The 15,712-nt window shown below is 39.9% G+C and overlaps 1 protein-coding gene across 2 annotated transcripts in view; it reads left to right on the top strand.

Annotated features, from left to right (window-relative positions):
- The window catches only part of LOC102410521 (solute carrier family 22 member 10), a 44,955-nt gene extending 36,631 nt beyond the window's left edge, over positions 1-8,324 (top strand). For both annotated transcript variants that reach the window (XM_025286554.2, XM_006064500.3), the window contains 6 exons: positions 353-476; positions 1,048-1,163; positions 3,196-3,410; positions 5,627-5,735; positions 6,194-6,397; positions 7,824-8,324. In XM_025286554.2, the coding sequence (XP_025142339.1) occupies positions 353-476; positions 1,048-1,163; positions 3,196-3,410; positions 5,627-5,735; positions 6,194-6,397; positions 7,824-7,884 (829 nt within the window). In that variant the 3' untranslated portion in view covers positions 7,885-8,324. The remainder of the gene's footprint in view (positions 1-352; positions 477-1,047; positions 1,164-3,195; positions 3,411-5,626; positions 5,736-6,193; positions 6,398-7,823) is intronic.
- Positions 8,325-15,712: the final 7,388 nt, after the last annotated feature.

Below are 15,712 nucleotides of genomic sequence, written 5' to 3'. Positions count from 1 at the left end.
GCAGCTAACACTAACTAACTGATCCAACAAGTGAAGTGGTAGATTTTAGATGGAAAGCAAAACGCAGCTCTTATCGATTGACATGTGACAAATAATCAATGGCCTCCCAGGTGGTGCTAGTGGTAAAGATTCTGCCTGTCGATGCAGAAGACAATGCAAGAGATGTGGGTTCGATCCCTGGGATAGGAAGATCCCCTAGAAAAGGAAATGGCAATCCACTCCAGTTTTCTTATCAGGAAAATCCCATAAACAGAGGAGCCTGGCAGGCTACAGTCTTTGGGGTCTCAAGGAGTCAGACAGGACTGAGCGGCTGAGCACAACTGACTGCACTTGCGTGCTTATTTTTCATCAGGTGGCTGGTGGAATCTTCTCGATGGCTGATTATCACCAATAAACCAGATGAGGGCTTAAAGGAACTTAAAATAGTTGCACACAGAAATGGAATGAAGAATGCTGAAGAAATCCTGAACTTGGAGGTGAGTGGGAAAGGGAAGGGAATATGGTTACTTGGTTGAAGGGAAATCATAAACTGACCTGCCTTCTCCTTCTTGAGATAGACAAGCTGCTTTTCTAACAAGGACAGCTAGTTGAGAATGGAAATTCCCTAATCTTTCATGGGCATCTAATATAAAAGAAGCTTTGAGCACTGTGCAGCTACTTCTTTCTTTTTTAAACTTTTTTATTTTGTGTTGGACTATTGCTGATTAACAATGTTGTGACAGATTAGGTGAACATTGATGGGGATTCAGGGATACATATAGGAGTATCCTTTAGCTCACTTCCTCTGAATCTAAAACTTTTCTACTCTTGAGTCACCCTACCTCCATCTATGGCCTCTTCTTCAAAATAGCATTTTAGCATTTAATTTCCTGAAGTCTCCCTTAACTCCCTACAACTTCCTTCATTTCATGTTCACATGTGATTGTGTGTACAATACGATATACTAGAAAGAAAGAGAACACATATCTCTTGTCCTCTTGTGTGCCAGCGCACATCACAATTCCTGGCACTATGTTAGCAAATGATACATGTTTGTTGTTGTTGAAGGGTTTGAGAGCGACCATGCAGGAGGAGCTGGAGACAGCACAGACTAAAACAACTATGCTTGACTTGTTCCGCACACCCAACCTGCGAAAAAGGATCTATCTCCTGTCCTTTGTGAGGTAGGCTACACACAGCGCATGTGAGAAGAAACATGAATCTATTTATTTCAAATGTTATAACAGTATCGTGAGAGGAAGGGCATACTTGCATTTTTTAAATTAATTTATTTATTTTAATTGGAGGCTAATTACTTTACAATATTGTAGTGGTTTTTGCCATACATTGACATGAATCAGCCATGAGTGTACATGTGTCCCCCATCCTGAACCCCCCTCCCACATCCCTCCCCAACCCATCCCTCAGGGTCACCCAGTGCACCAGCCCTGAGCGCCCTGTCTCATGCATTGAACCTGGACTGGTGACCCATTTCACATATGGCAATATACATATTTGCATTTAAAGGATGAGGGAAACAGGCCAAGTAAGACTCATGTGGAACTGATTTTACAATGACAGTTCAGTCATATCACACTGTCAGTCTCTTCACTGGAGATTGAGGCTGAGAACTTCCCTCACAGTACAGATTTTGGCACTTAATTTTCTTCATTTATTCTTTGAATTTTAATTGAAGCAAATCTGGCACACTGTAATGTGAAGAGATCACAAATAAATACAGATCAATGAATATTTCAATGTCTAATAACGTACCCAACATACAAATCAAGATAGAACAATCCTAATTCCCCAGGAGCTCTGCTCATGTAACCCATATAACTACCACCACCTTCACCACTACCCCACTCTCATCTCCTCCTCACTGCTCTGCACTGTGCACTATTCCGATCTCCATCATTACAGATGAGTGGTGCCTGATCTTAACCTTCACATAATAAATGACAGAAGCATTCTGTGATAGGTCTCCTTTCTTCAGGCTCATTCATGAAGATTCACCCATTCTGTTGCTTGTACCTGTAAACCTGGTAAACTATTCTCCCCAGTGTTCTAGTTTCTAATACATGAATACACTGCAATGTCTGTATGTACTTCAAACTTCGTGGACTTTATTTGTTTCCATTTTGGATACAGTTTAGCAAATCTTGCTCATTATTTCTTGACGAGATGTAACTACTAACTTTGATAGAGTCAGGAGGAGAAACTTTAATTTTTGAAGACTTACACACACATCAGCCACTGGAAAATACATACCCACTGCCAATCTTAAGAAGTAACTACTAAGCTGAACAATTTACTTCTTTCCAGACATATCTTAGTAGATGTCTGCATTTAAATGCATTGTGCTGTTTTAACATTTCTTTACTCACTAGGAAACACAGATTTATGTTCTGGAATCCTACACAATCACAATGGAAGAAAAAAAGTATAGATAATGATCAAGAAAGACCTTGCTTAAAATTGCTGTGATCTGTGGTGTTTTTTGTTGTAAGTTCTAAGTGTAGCTCTCTCTGGTTGTAGCAGATCTTTAAAGTGGGTTCATGTCTAGATGCTTTCTGTGTAAGATGTAGATCCCCAGTGGCAATATTTCACTACATTTCTGATGGTACAGCTGGTGCACGTTTGCTTTCTGAATTCTTCCATTTTCCCTTGGTGCTAAGAAATCAGATACAAAGTTTAAATTCCCCAGAATTCTGTTAGACCCCAGGACACTGCTCCCAGGTCAAGGAGACGCTGGTAGTCTCTTTGCAACTTCAATCATAGTTGAGAAAAAGGGAATTCTTCCCAGTACTGGTGTTGGGGGATGAGAGGGAGGACTCACAGAATTCATACACACATACGTACATTTATACAGGCAACACACAAAAAGAAATCCTTCTCCAATTTATAAGTTTTAATCATTCTGTATTCAATTTCTCTAAACCATTCACTTTGGTGGACTGGGCCAGATTATGTATTCCTGTCATTGTCAACTCTAGGCTTAGGGACTCAGAAAAAAAATGACAAGAGGGAGTGTCACTTTCATATACAGACACATAATCTTTTATTGTATCTTTATCACCTTAAAATGAAGTATTACAGAAATCAGACTGGCCCTTTATTCTTTAACCTTGACCATTGGCTGCCTGGGTCAACATAATCATCAATGGCAGCAATGGGCTCTAATCTATGGCTTGTGTCTTCTTTTGTTCACTACAGATTTGCAGGCACAATACCCTTTTTTGGCATTATGATCAATCTACAGCACTTTGGAAGCAATATTTTCCTGTTCCAGGTAATCTTTGGAGCTCTCACTATCTCAGTCCGATGTCTTGCACTTTACCCACTGAATAATGTGGGCCGTCGACCAACCCAGATGTTTTTCATGTTCCTGGTGGGACTTTCCATTTTGATCAACATGTTTGTGCCTCAAGGTGAGAGAAGATTGGAATTTGGGGAAAGGAAGTGTCTTTTTCAAACCACCATGGATTGTGTTGGGTCATACTGTCTGGAGCCAGCAGTGAAGAATGGTCTCAATTAAAGAGAAAGAAAAAAAACAAAAAAACACGAACCACCCCCACACCTCAGGGCCTTTTAAGGTAGATCAGACAGCATTCTGTCTATGGAAGGTATTTCTCCCAGTGCAGTGCCCTATCAGAGACTGTGACCCCAAACCCTGAGACTGAAACTCTTGCCTTCAGAGACAGCCTGCACTCTGTCTATGGAGCAGGTGGTCGTTTAGTTGTTAAATCATATCTGACTCTTGCAACCCCGTGTTGTGGTCCATAAGGCTCCCTTGTCCTCTGTCCATGGAACTTTCCAGCAAGAATACTGGAGTGGGTTACCATTTCCTTCTCCAGGGGATTTTCCCGGCCCAGGGATAGAACAAGGCTCTCCTGCATTGTAGGTGGATTCTTTACCAAGTGAGGCACCAGGGAAGCCCAATTAAAGGCTAAATCCTACCCAAACCAATCAAAGAGTTTGTGAGAAATTCTAATAAGATTTTAGAAAAAGAACCAGAGATCAGCAAGTGGCAGTTCAGACATCTATTTATCATCTTACATAGTGAAAGTTGTCTATAAACTGGTACCATTAGTCCTGACAGTTCCTCTAGGACAGGACTTATTCAGTCACCATTCACACTTTTAATAACAAGGATGGAGGGGTGAGATCTTGCGATTATATCCCAGGTGAAAACATAGTATGGTCACTCCCTCTGTTTTGGCTCAGTACCAGATATGATGGGGCTACCCTGATAGTTCAGCTGGTAAAGAACCCACCTGCAATGCAGGAGACTCTGGTTTAATTCCTGGGTCAGGAAGATCCCCCAGAGGAGGACATGGCAACCCACTCCAGTATTCTTGCCAGGAAAATCCCAGGGACAGAGGAGCCCAGTGGACTAAGTCCATAGGGTTGCAAAGAGTCGGACACAACTGAAGGAACTGCGTGTGCATGCACTTGGTAGTTCTATTTTCAGTTCTTTACAGAACCTCCATACAGTTCTCTATAGTGGTTGTATCAATTTATGTTCCCATCAACAGTGCAAGAGGATTTCCTTTTCTCCACACACCCTCCAGCATTTATTGCTTATAGATTTTTTTTGTTGATGGCCATTATGACTGGTGTGAGGTGATATTCCATCGTAGTTTTGATTTGTGTTTCTCTAATAATGAGCAATGTTGAGCATCTTTTCATGTGTTTGTTGGCCATCTCTATGTTTATGTTTTCTTTGGAGAAATATCTATTTAAGTGTTCCACTCGGTTTTTATTGGGTTGTTTGGGTTTCTTTTATATTGAGCCGCATGAGCTGCTTGTATATTTTGGAGATTAATCCCTTGTCAGTTGCTTCATTTGCAATTATTTTCTCAGATTCTGAAAGTTGTCTTTTCATCTTGTCTGTGGTTTCCTTTGCTGTGCAAAACTTTTAAGTTTAATTAGGTCCCATTTATTTGTTTTCATTTTTATTTTCATTACTCTAGAAGGTGCAGCTAGGGGATCTTGCTGCCATTTATGTCAAAGAGTGTTCTGCCTACGTTTTCCTCTAAGAGTTTTATAGTGTCTGGCCTTACAGTTAGGACTTTTATCCATTTTGAGTTTATTTTTTTAATAGGGTTAGGAAATGTTTACATTCCATTCTTTTTTGTGTAGCTGTCCAGGTTTCCCAGAACCACATATTGAAGAGGTTGTCTTTTCTCCATTATATTTTCCTTCCTCCTTTGTCAAAGTTTAGGTAGCCATAGGTTCATGAGTTTATATCTGTACTTTCTATTCTACCCAAAGCAATCTACAGATTCAATACAATTCCCATTAAATTGCCAATGGCATTTTCAAAGAACTAGAACAAAAAAAATTGTATGGAACCACAAAGAACTCCCAATAGCCAAAGCAACCTGGAGTAAGAAAAACGGAGCTCAAGGAATCAGGATCCCTGAATTAAGACTACACTACAAAGCTATGGTAAACAACACAGTATGGTACAGGCACAAAACAGAAATATAAATCACTGGAACAGGATAGAAAGCCCAGAGGTAAATCTACAATATATTTAAGAAATACAAACAGCCTATAGAGTTTTTTTACTGACTAAATTTTGTGGGTGTTGATTCCTTCAGCCCAGATTTTTTAATCTCACTGATCTTCTCATCTCCAGATATGCAGACCCTGCGTGTGATTTTGGCAAGTGTGGGAATCAGCTGTGCTGCTTCCTCTCACACCTGTTTTTCTGTCCACCAAAGTGAACTCCTCCCCACGATTGTCAGGTATGAGTTTATGAATACTCTGCCAGGGTCCAGAAGAGAACTTTCCCAGCTAATTGGTGCTTATTCAAGAGAATAAACATAATAAGATATGTTAATTATAAAGCAATTATCAGTATTTATAATAGTGCTTTAAAAATAATTATAACCAAAATTACTGCAAATGCTGACTTTGTGCCATGTACCATGCTAAGCAGTACTTCAATGCATCCTCTCAACTTTTTAGAAGATTTGTCAGACTAGTCACAATATGTAACACTCTGTTTAAAGAGTAATTCATATTGACCTTGACAAAGACATCTAGCAAATCACAGAGAAAATGACAAAAGCAAGACGTTTTCATCAAGCTCATGATTTAATACTTGTGGAGTTTTCTGGTTCAAAATAAAGTCAAAATAATAGACCATAAATTAAAGTCCAGAATTTAACTGGATTATTATATATTGTCCTTTACCCTTCAGAGCAAAAGCTGCAGGATTAGATTTGTTGGCTAACAGGTGTGGGGCAGCACTGGCTCCCCTGCTGATGACCCTAGTGGTGTATCTACCCACTCTGCCCTGGATCATCTATGGAGTGTGCCCCGTCATTGCTGTTCCTGTTCTCCTTCTCCTACCTGAAACTAGAAATCTGCCTCTGCCTGACACCATCCAGGATGTGGAAAATAAGTGAGTAAACCTTCTAACCATCCCCTGGGAGGGACTGTATGCTTTGGATCTGTGGGTGAGAAAGGCAACATACCGCGTGGGTCCCTCAGATCACTGGGGAGGCTGAACCTTGCCAGGGATACTCCCATCTCGGGCCATTGCCTTCATGAGTGGTGAGGTCATTTCTATTCACTGTGAGTTTCAATCTAGACTGCAGAGATCCCTTCTGCCCTGTTCTCTTTGGTAGTTTTAGTGCTGAAGAGAAGATATTAGCTCTACTAATATCTTAGGGCACATCTTACCTGCCCTCATGAGAGACATACATTTCTGATCATGTTTCATGGTCTTCATATCCATAAAAATTAAAGTTTCTCTTTAAAAAGATACTACAGAGATAAATCTTATATTGGTGCCTATAAGACTAGGCAATTTTGCTGCCATAAATAATGGAAATATTGAGGATAAGGAACATAAGAAACTGGTAAAAAATATTTGTAAATAAGAAAAATGTTCGGTCACTCAGTCATGTCCAACTCTTTGCAACCCCATGGACTGTAGCCCACCAGACTCCTCTGTCAATGGAATTTTTCACACAGGAATACTGTGATAGGTTGCCATTTCCTACTCCAAGAGATCTTCCTGACCCAGGGAATGAACTCCAAATTCTTGTGTCTTCTGCATTGGCAGGTGGATTCTTTACCACTGCCCCACCTAGGAAGACCATTACTGACCTACAGCTTCCATAATGAAGTGACTCAAACTGAGCTCCTTAAATAACAGAAGTTTATTGTCTCACAATTATATAGGCTGGAAGTCTGAGCTGTAGTTGTTGGCAGGGCCATGTCCCCACTATAGGCTCTAGGGAAGGGTCTGTTCCAGGTCTCTCTTACATTTCAATAGTTTCTTTGCTTGTGGCAGCATAACTCCAATTTTCACATGGCATCTCCCTGCACACTTCTGTGTCCTGATGTCCCCTTTGTGTAAAGACATTCTAATTGGATTAGGGGCCCATCCTAGCCCAATATGACCTCATCTTAATTCATTTTATCTGCAACTTCCCTGTTTCCGAATATGGCAATCTTACATTTGAGGTACTAAGAGTTATAACTTGAACACATGAATTTTAGGAGAGACATGATTCAACCCGTAACAAACGGGGAACTCCCTTAGGATTTTCAGTTCACCTCTTGCCTTTCTTCCATCACTGGCCAGACCTCTAAAGAGACCAAATGATAGTAGCAACTTTCTAGGATCTCCACAGTCAGCAGAACCTATTCCAGCATGAGTGTCAATCCCATAGATTTTATTGAATTAAAAAAGATGATGGAGAGGATCAATTTGTACTTATGTATGGAGGGCACACAAACCTATTTTCACATTTTCTTTTTTAAAGGTTGTTTTTCATTTACTTATTGGTTGGTTGACTGGTTGTTTCTTGTTTTCCCAGGAAAAAGTTTTCAAGAAAAGTAAATGAAAAAGATTTCTACATAAAAGTGACAAAGTTTTAAGGAGTTATTGGTGAAGAAAAGAAAAATACAAAGAACAAATACGAATTTTCCTTTCTATTCACAAGCTAGCAAGAAAATATACTGGAAAATGTATCTCATTTACAATCATTATATTAATTTGCACTTTATCATATACTTTGCTGGAACATGTAATTTCATGAACAGTTCAATTTGGGGGGAAGTAGTTTAAAAAGTTTTGAATTTATCAATAAACTATTAATAGACAGGATGATTCAGATTCAGAAACAAAGAAACACCATGGAATTAGGATCTGACTGGTTGATACATGGAACAGCATATGGTGAACTTTAAAAAAATTTACAAAAATCAGAGCACTATATCATATGTAAATGGCCATTGAAAGAAATCCGGAAACAGATACCCAATATGTATATGCTTAACATAATACATTTGACATCATAAATCTCCTTCAAAAGAAAGCTTATGTAATCCTTGAATATCTTGTGTGTGTGAGCTCAGTCATGCCTGACTCTTTGCGATCCCATGGACTGTAGCCCACCAGGCTCCTCTGTCCATGGACTTTTCCAGGTGAGAATACTGAAGCAGGTTGCCATTTCTTTCTCCAGGGACCTTCCTGACCCAGGGATCGAACTCACATCTCTTACATCTCCTGTATTCACAGGTTGGTTCTTTACCACTAGCTCCACCTGGGAAGCAATCTTTGAAAATACAATCATTGAAATGATAATAGTGACTTTTTTAATGGTGGGATTTAAATGACTATTACTTTCTCTTTGGATTTTCTCTTTTCATATTTTCAACAATTAGCATATATAATTTTAGTATTTTAAGACATCAAAATTGAGGTATAAGCAACTTCACATGTGTATGCATTTAATAAAATCACTACAAATTAAAAACTATACTCCCAATCTCTCAATTTATCCCTCCCCTTCTTTCCCCCAGTAACCATAAGACTGGTTTCTATGACTGCGACTCAATTTCTGTTTTGTAAATAAGTTCATATACACACTGTGCTGTGCTGTACTTAGTTGCTCAGTTGTGTCCAGCTAGATGACCCCATGGACTGTAGCCACCCAGGCTCCTCTGTCCATGGAGATTCTGCAGTAGGAATGCTGGAGTGGGTGGCCTATCCCTTCTCCAAGGGATCGTCCCAATCCAGGAATTGAACCGGGGTCTCTTGCATTGCAGAATTCTTTACCAGCTGAACTACCAGGGAAGCCCCATATACATACTACAAAATATAAAACAGGTAACTAATAAGGACTTACTCTATACCACAGGGAACTCTACTCAATAATCTGTAATGATCTAGAAGGGTAAATAATCTTAAAAAGATTGGATATATCTGTATGTATAACTGATTTGCTCTGCTGTGAAGCAGAAAATAATACAACACTGTAAATCAACTATGAAATGAAGTGAAGTCGCTCAGTCGTGTCCGACTCTTTGCGACCCCATGGACTGTAGCCTACCAGGCTCCTCGTCCATGGGATTTTCCAAGCAAGACTACTGGAGTGGGTTGTCATTTCTTTCTCCAGGGGAACTTTCCAACCCAGGGATCGAACCCAGGTCTCCCGCATTGTAGGCAGACGCTTTACCGTCTGAGCCAAAAGGGAAGGCTGTATCAACAATACTCCAATATAAAAATCTTTAAATAACAAAATATATGATTCAATGGGAAAAAACTGTATTTCAAATGTGATGGCTAATCCATAAAGGAAAAGTTAATAGCAATTTAAGACACAACAAATCTGAAAAATAATCTTTCATTTTCAAAAGAACAGACTCAAAAGTAATAACAATTCTCATTGTGGTTGAGGGTACACTGCAATAGACATTCATATACAAGACAACGTGGTATAGTTTTAAAAAGCCAATATGCTCTAATGCTGCCAAAAACAGTTGACATTATGTTAAGAGTTCTACTCAATTTCTAGTTCCACAAACACTTGTGCATGAAAAGTGAAAGTGAAAGTCACTCAGTCATGTCCAACTCTTCACGACCCCCGGACTATACAGTCAATGGAATTCTCCAGGCCAGAATCCTGGAATGGGTAGCCGTTCCCTTCTCCAGGGGATCTTCATAACCCAGGGATTGAACCCAGGTCTCCCACATTGCAGGCGGATTCTTTACCAGCTGAGCCACAAGGGAAGCCCAAGCATACTGGAATGGGTAGCCTATCCCTTCTCCAGTGGAGCTTCCTGACCCAGGAATCGAACTTGGGTCTCCTGCATTGCAGGTGGACTCTTCACCAACTGAGCTATCAGGGGAGCCCTTGTCATGTATATGTAACATACAAAGGACTTGACTTATTCCTGTGGATACAGAGATTTGATGAGACAAAAAGCATAAAATCAGAACTCTCATGTAGGCCACAGTGCAACTTGGGTGTCACATTTTGATTTTCTATAAGTCTGTGATTATAACTTGGAGGTTCAAGTCTCTTCAATTTGGAAGGGTTCCAGAATTATGTTGTGTGTATATTTTCAAAATCTCTCCACTGTGGTATCTTTATACAAACCCAAAATTATGAGTTTCAGATGAAAGTGTGGGTTTTGTTATTCTGTTGACCTCTTGCACCTCAATCCCAACAGAGAGAAGAATTTCTCTTTTCTCAAATAATGATTGAAGCTGGAAAGAGACATCTGTGTCACTTTGATCTAGGAGCACAGTTTCCTAGAATCTAACACAATTCTGGGAAACTTAAACTTCATTTCTGATTTCTTAGGACTAAGAGAAAGTGTAAGGATACGGGAAAGCAAACTTGCACCATCAGAAATGGAATCAAAGCTTTCCACTGGGTGGTCTACATTTTACCCAGAAAGCATCTAAGGGACAGAGGTCCACTTTAATGATCTACTACACCCAGAGAGAGCTACACTTAGATATTGCAACAGAAGAAACACCACAGATCAGAGCAATTGCAAGCAAGGCCACTCTTGAACTTTATCTCAGCTTTTTCCTTGTACTTTGTCTATGTATGATTTAGGAACATAAGTCTCTGTCTGAGTGAATACTGAAAAGGTGAAAAAGCACAATGCAATTAAATGCAAATGGGGTCTACTAGGATATGCCCTCAGTTCAATCAGACAAGTCCGACTATTTGCGACCCCATGGACTGCAGAAGGCCAGGCCTCCCTGTCCATCACCAACTCCTGGAGTTTACTCAAACTCATGTCCATTGAGTCAGTGATGTCATCCAACCATCTTATCCTCTGTCATCCCCTTCTCCTCTTGCCTTCAATCTTTCCCAGTATCAGGGTCTTTTCAAATGAGTCAGTTCTTTGCATCAGGTGACCAAAGTATTGGAGTTTCAGCTTCAGCACCAGTCCTTCCAATGAATATTCAGGACTGATTTCCTTTAGGATGGACTGGTTGGATCTTCTTGCAGTCCAAGGGACTCAAGAGTCTTCTCTAACACCACAGTTCAAAAGCATCAATTCTTTGGGACTCAGCTTTCTTTATAGTCCAATTCTCACATCCATACATGAGTACTGGAAAAACCATAGCTTTGACTAGACGGATCTTTGTCAACAAAGTAATGTCTGCTTTTTAATACGCTGTCTAGGTTCGTCATAGCTTTTCTTCCAAGAAGCAAGTGTCTTTTAATTTCATGGCTGTAGTCACCATCTGCAGTGATTTTGGAGCCCCCCAAAACAAAGTCTGTCATTGTTTCCATTGTTTCCCCATCTATTTGTCATGAAGTGATGGGACCAGATGCCATGATCTTAGTTTTTTGAATGTTGAGTTTTAAGCCAAGTTTTTTATTCTCCTATTTCACTTTCATCAAGAGGTTCATTAGTTCTTCTTCGCTTTCTGCCAGAAGGGTGGTGTCATCTGCATATCTAAGGTTATTGATATTTCTCCCAGCAATCTTGATTCCAACTTTTGCTTCATCCAGTCTGGCATTTTGCATGATGTACTCTGCATGAAAGTTAAATAAGCAGGGTGACAATATACAACCTTGATGTACTCCTTTCCCAATTTGGAACCAGTCTGTTGTTCCATGTCCAGTTCTAACTGTTGCTTCTTGACCTGCATACAGATTTCTCAGGAAGCAGGTCAGGTAGTCTGGTATTCCCATCTCTTGAAGAATTTTCCACAGTTTGTGTGATCCACAGAAAGGCTTTGGCATAGTCAATAAAGCAGAAGTACATGTTTTTCTGGAACTCTATTGCTTTTTCAATGATCCAACGGATGTTGGCAATTTAATCTCTGGTTCCTCTTCCTCTGCTAAATCCAGCTTCAACATCTGGAAGTTCGAGGCTCATGTATTGCTGATGCCTGGCTTGGAGAATTTTGAGCATTATTTTGCTAGCATGTGAGATGAGTGCAATTGTGTGGTAGTTTGAGCATTCTTTAGCATTGCCTTTCTTTGGGATTGGAATGAAAACTGACCTTTTCCAGTCCTGTGGCCACTGCTGAGTTTTCCAAATTTGCTGCCAATTGACTGCAGCAATTTCATAGCATCATCTTTTAGCATTTGAAATAGCTCAACTGGAATTCCAATACCTCCCCTAGCTTTGTTTGTAGTGATGCTTCCTAAGGGCCATCTGACTTCACATCCCAGGATGTCTGGCTCTAGGTGAGTGATTACACCATCGTGATTATCTTGGTCATGAAGATCTTTTTGTATAGTTCCTCTGTGTATTCTTGCCACCTCTCCTTAATATCTTCTGCTTCTGTTAGGTCCATACCATTTCTGTCCTTTATTGTGCCCATCTTTGCCTGAAATGTTCCCTTGGTATCTCTAATTTTCTTGAAGAGATTTCTAGTCTTTCCCATCCTATTGTTTTCCTCTATTTCTTTACATTGATCACTGAGGAAGGCTTTCTTATCTCTCCTTGCTATTCTTTGGAACTCTGCATTCAAATGGGTTTATCTTTCCTTTTCTCCTTTGCCTTTCACTTCTCTTCTTTTCTCAGCTATTTGTAAGGCCTCCTCAGACAGCCATTTTGCCTTTTTGCATTTCTTTTTTTGGGGGGCGTGGGGTGAGGGATGGTCTTGATCACTGCCTCCTGCACAATGTCATGAACCTCTGCCCATAGTTCTTCAGGTGCTCTGTCTATCAGATCTAATCCCTATAATCTATTTCTCACTTCCACTGTATAATCATAAGGGATTTGATTTAGGTCATACCTGAATGGTCTAGTGGTTTTCCCTACTTTCTTCAATTTAAGTCTGAATTTTGCAATAAGGAGTCCATGGTCTGAACTCCTTAAGTTTCCATTAGTATTCATCTTATTCATCTTATGTTCCCATAAGTATTCATCTTATGAAAACTAAATCACTAGCAAGGAGAACATCCTACTGCTACATTAACAGAATGGATGGATCTTCATGAATGAGCATGAGGAAAGGAGGTTGTCACAGAATCTTCTTACCATTTACATTATGTGAAGGTTAAGATCAGACTAAACTGTGATACAGCGATGGAGATCAGGACAGTACACAGGACATGACACTGAGAAGGAAATGAGAGTGAGGCTGTGGTGGTGGTGGCTGTTAGTGTGATACAGGATATAAATGAGAGGATCTTCTGAGGATTTCAGATTTTTCTATCTTGATCAGGACCTTGGTTACATTTTAATTATTGAGATAGTCATTGACATGTACATATTCTCTATTCATGACTTCATGCATGAGATTTGCTTCAACTAAAATTCAAAATAATAATAATAAAAATTTAAAAAGAAAAATAAATAAATAAATAAAATTCAAAGAAAATGAAGAATATTAAATGACAAAATCTGTACTGTGAGGGAAGTTCTCTACATCAGTCTCCAGTGAAGAGACTGACAGTGTGATATGAATAAGGAATTCTACATAATGTAATCAGTTCCGTGTGAGTCTTATATGGTGTGTTTTCCTCACCTTTTATCTCCAAATCAATGTCTTCTTCTCACAACACTGTTATGAACTTTGAAATAAATAGATTAGATACATGTCTCCACTCTTTGAATGTTGTCATGTACTGTATGACGCTCACCTCACAAAGGACAGGAGCAAATCCTCTTACATAGGTTGGGAGTGCAGAACAAGTCAAATAGGGTAGTTTTCATCTGTGCTGCTTCCAGTTCCTCCTCTTCTCAAACCCTTCAACAAAAAACACATATTGTTTGCCAACATAGTGCCAGGTCTTGTGATAAGCACTGGCACACAATACACAAGAGAGATGTGTTCCCTTTCTTTCTCTATAACATAGTATACATGCAATCACAAGTGTGGAGGTGATATGAAGGATGGTGTAGAGAGCTAAGGGAGACACCAGGAATTTATATAGCCACATTGATATTTTGAAAATGAGAACAAAGAGGAGTCCAGGACATCCCAGAGAGCATGTGTACTGGAGATTCACATCAGGAAGTGAGCTAAATGAAGCAATAGTTGCACAATGGGCAAACCTTCTCTTCTATGAGCCAGACATGACAGAGAAGGGAACTGAGCTTATATTCTCAACTAACTTCTCTTGTTATTAATAGAAAAGCAGTTTTTCTGTCTCAGTAAGGAGAAGGCAGGTTTCATTTTGTCTACCTTCCAATCCAGTAACCACCTTCCCTTTCCTCCTCTCTTCTGTGGTCAGGGTTGCTTCACCATTCATTATTCCATGTCTGTATGCAGCTTTTTAAGTTCATTGTTAGCAAGGTAATGCTCAAAATCCTTCAAGCTGGGCTTCAACAGTATCTGCATGAAGGACTTCCAGATGTACAAGTGGGATTTAGAAAAGGCAGAGGAACCAGAGATCAAATTACCAACATCCATTGTATCATAGGAAAAAAACAGGGAATTCCAAGAACACACCTACTTCTGCTTCATTGACTATGCTAAAGCCTTTGACTGTGTGGGTCACAACAAACTGTGGAAAATTCTTAACAAGATGGAAATACCAGACCACCTTACCTGCCTCCTGAGAAACCTGTATGCAGGTCAAGAAGCAACAGTTAGAAATGGAAATGAAACAACAGACTGGTTTGAAGTTAGGAAAGGAGTAAGTCACGGCTATATACTGTCGCCCTGTTTATTTAACTTACATAAGGAGTGCAGCAGGCAAAAGTCAGGCTGGATGAATCACAAGCTGAAAGCAAGATTGCCAGAAGAAATATCAACAACCTCATATATGCAGAAGGTACCACTCTAGTAACAGAAAGTGAGGAACTAAAAGTCTAAAGAACTAAAGGTCAGGAACTAAAGAATCTCTTGATGAGGATGAAAGAAGAGAGTGAAAAAGCTGGCTTAAAACTCAACATTCAAAAACTAAGATCATGGCATCCAGTCCCATCACTTCATGCAAAGAGATGGGGAGAAAGTGGAAACAGTGACAGATTTAACTTTCTTGGGCTCCAAAAGCACTACAAATGATCACTGCAGCCATGAAATTAAAAGATGATTGCTTCTAGGAAGAAAAGCATAGACAAACCTAAACAGTGTTTTAAAAGGCAAACACATCATTTTGCCAAAAAATATCTGTATTGTCAAAGCTATGGTTTTTCCAGTAGTCGTGTACAGTTGTGAGAGTTTGACGATAAAGAAGGCTGGAAAAAAAAAAAAAGTGAAGTCACTCAGTCGTGGCTGACTCTTTGCGACCCCATGGACTACAGCCTACCAGAGTCCTCCATCCATGGGATTCTCCAGGCAAGAATACTGGAGTGGGTTGCCATTTTCTTCTCCATGAGCCCCGAAGAATTGATGCTTTCAAAGTGTGGCGCTGTGGAAGACTCTTGAGAGCCCCTGGGGCTGCAAGGAGAACAAACTAGTCAATCCTAAAGGAAATAAAATCTGAATATTCACTGGAAGGGACTGATGCCGAAGCTCCATTCTTTGGCCTCCTGATGCAAATGTTGC

Source organism: Bubalus bubalis, chromosome 5 (assembly GCF_019923935.1).
Source record: "Bubalus bubalis isolate 160015118507 breed Murrah chromosome 5, NDDB_SH_1, whole genome shotgun sequence".
NCBI classification, from domain to species: Eukaryota; Metazoa; Chordata; class Mammalia; order Artiodactyla; family Bovidae; genus Bubalus; species Bubalus bubalis.
The sequence above is the reverse complement of the archived record's forward strand: the minus strand, read 5'-3'. Positions and strand labels throughout refer to the sequence as shown.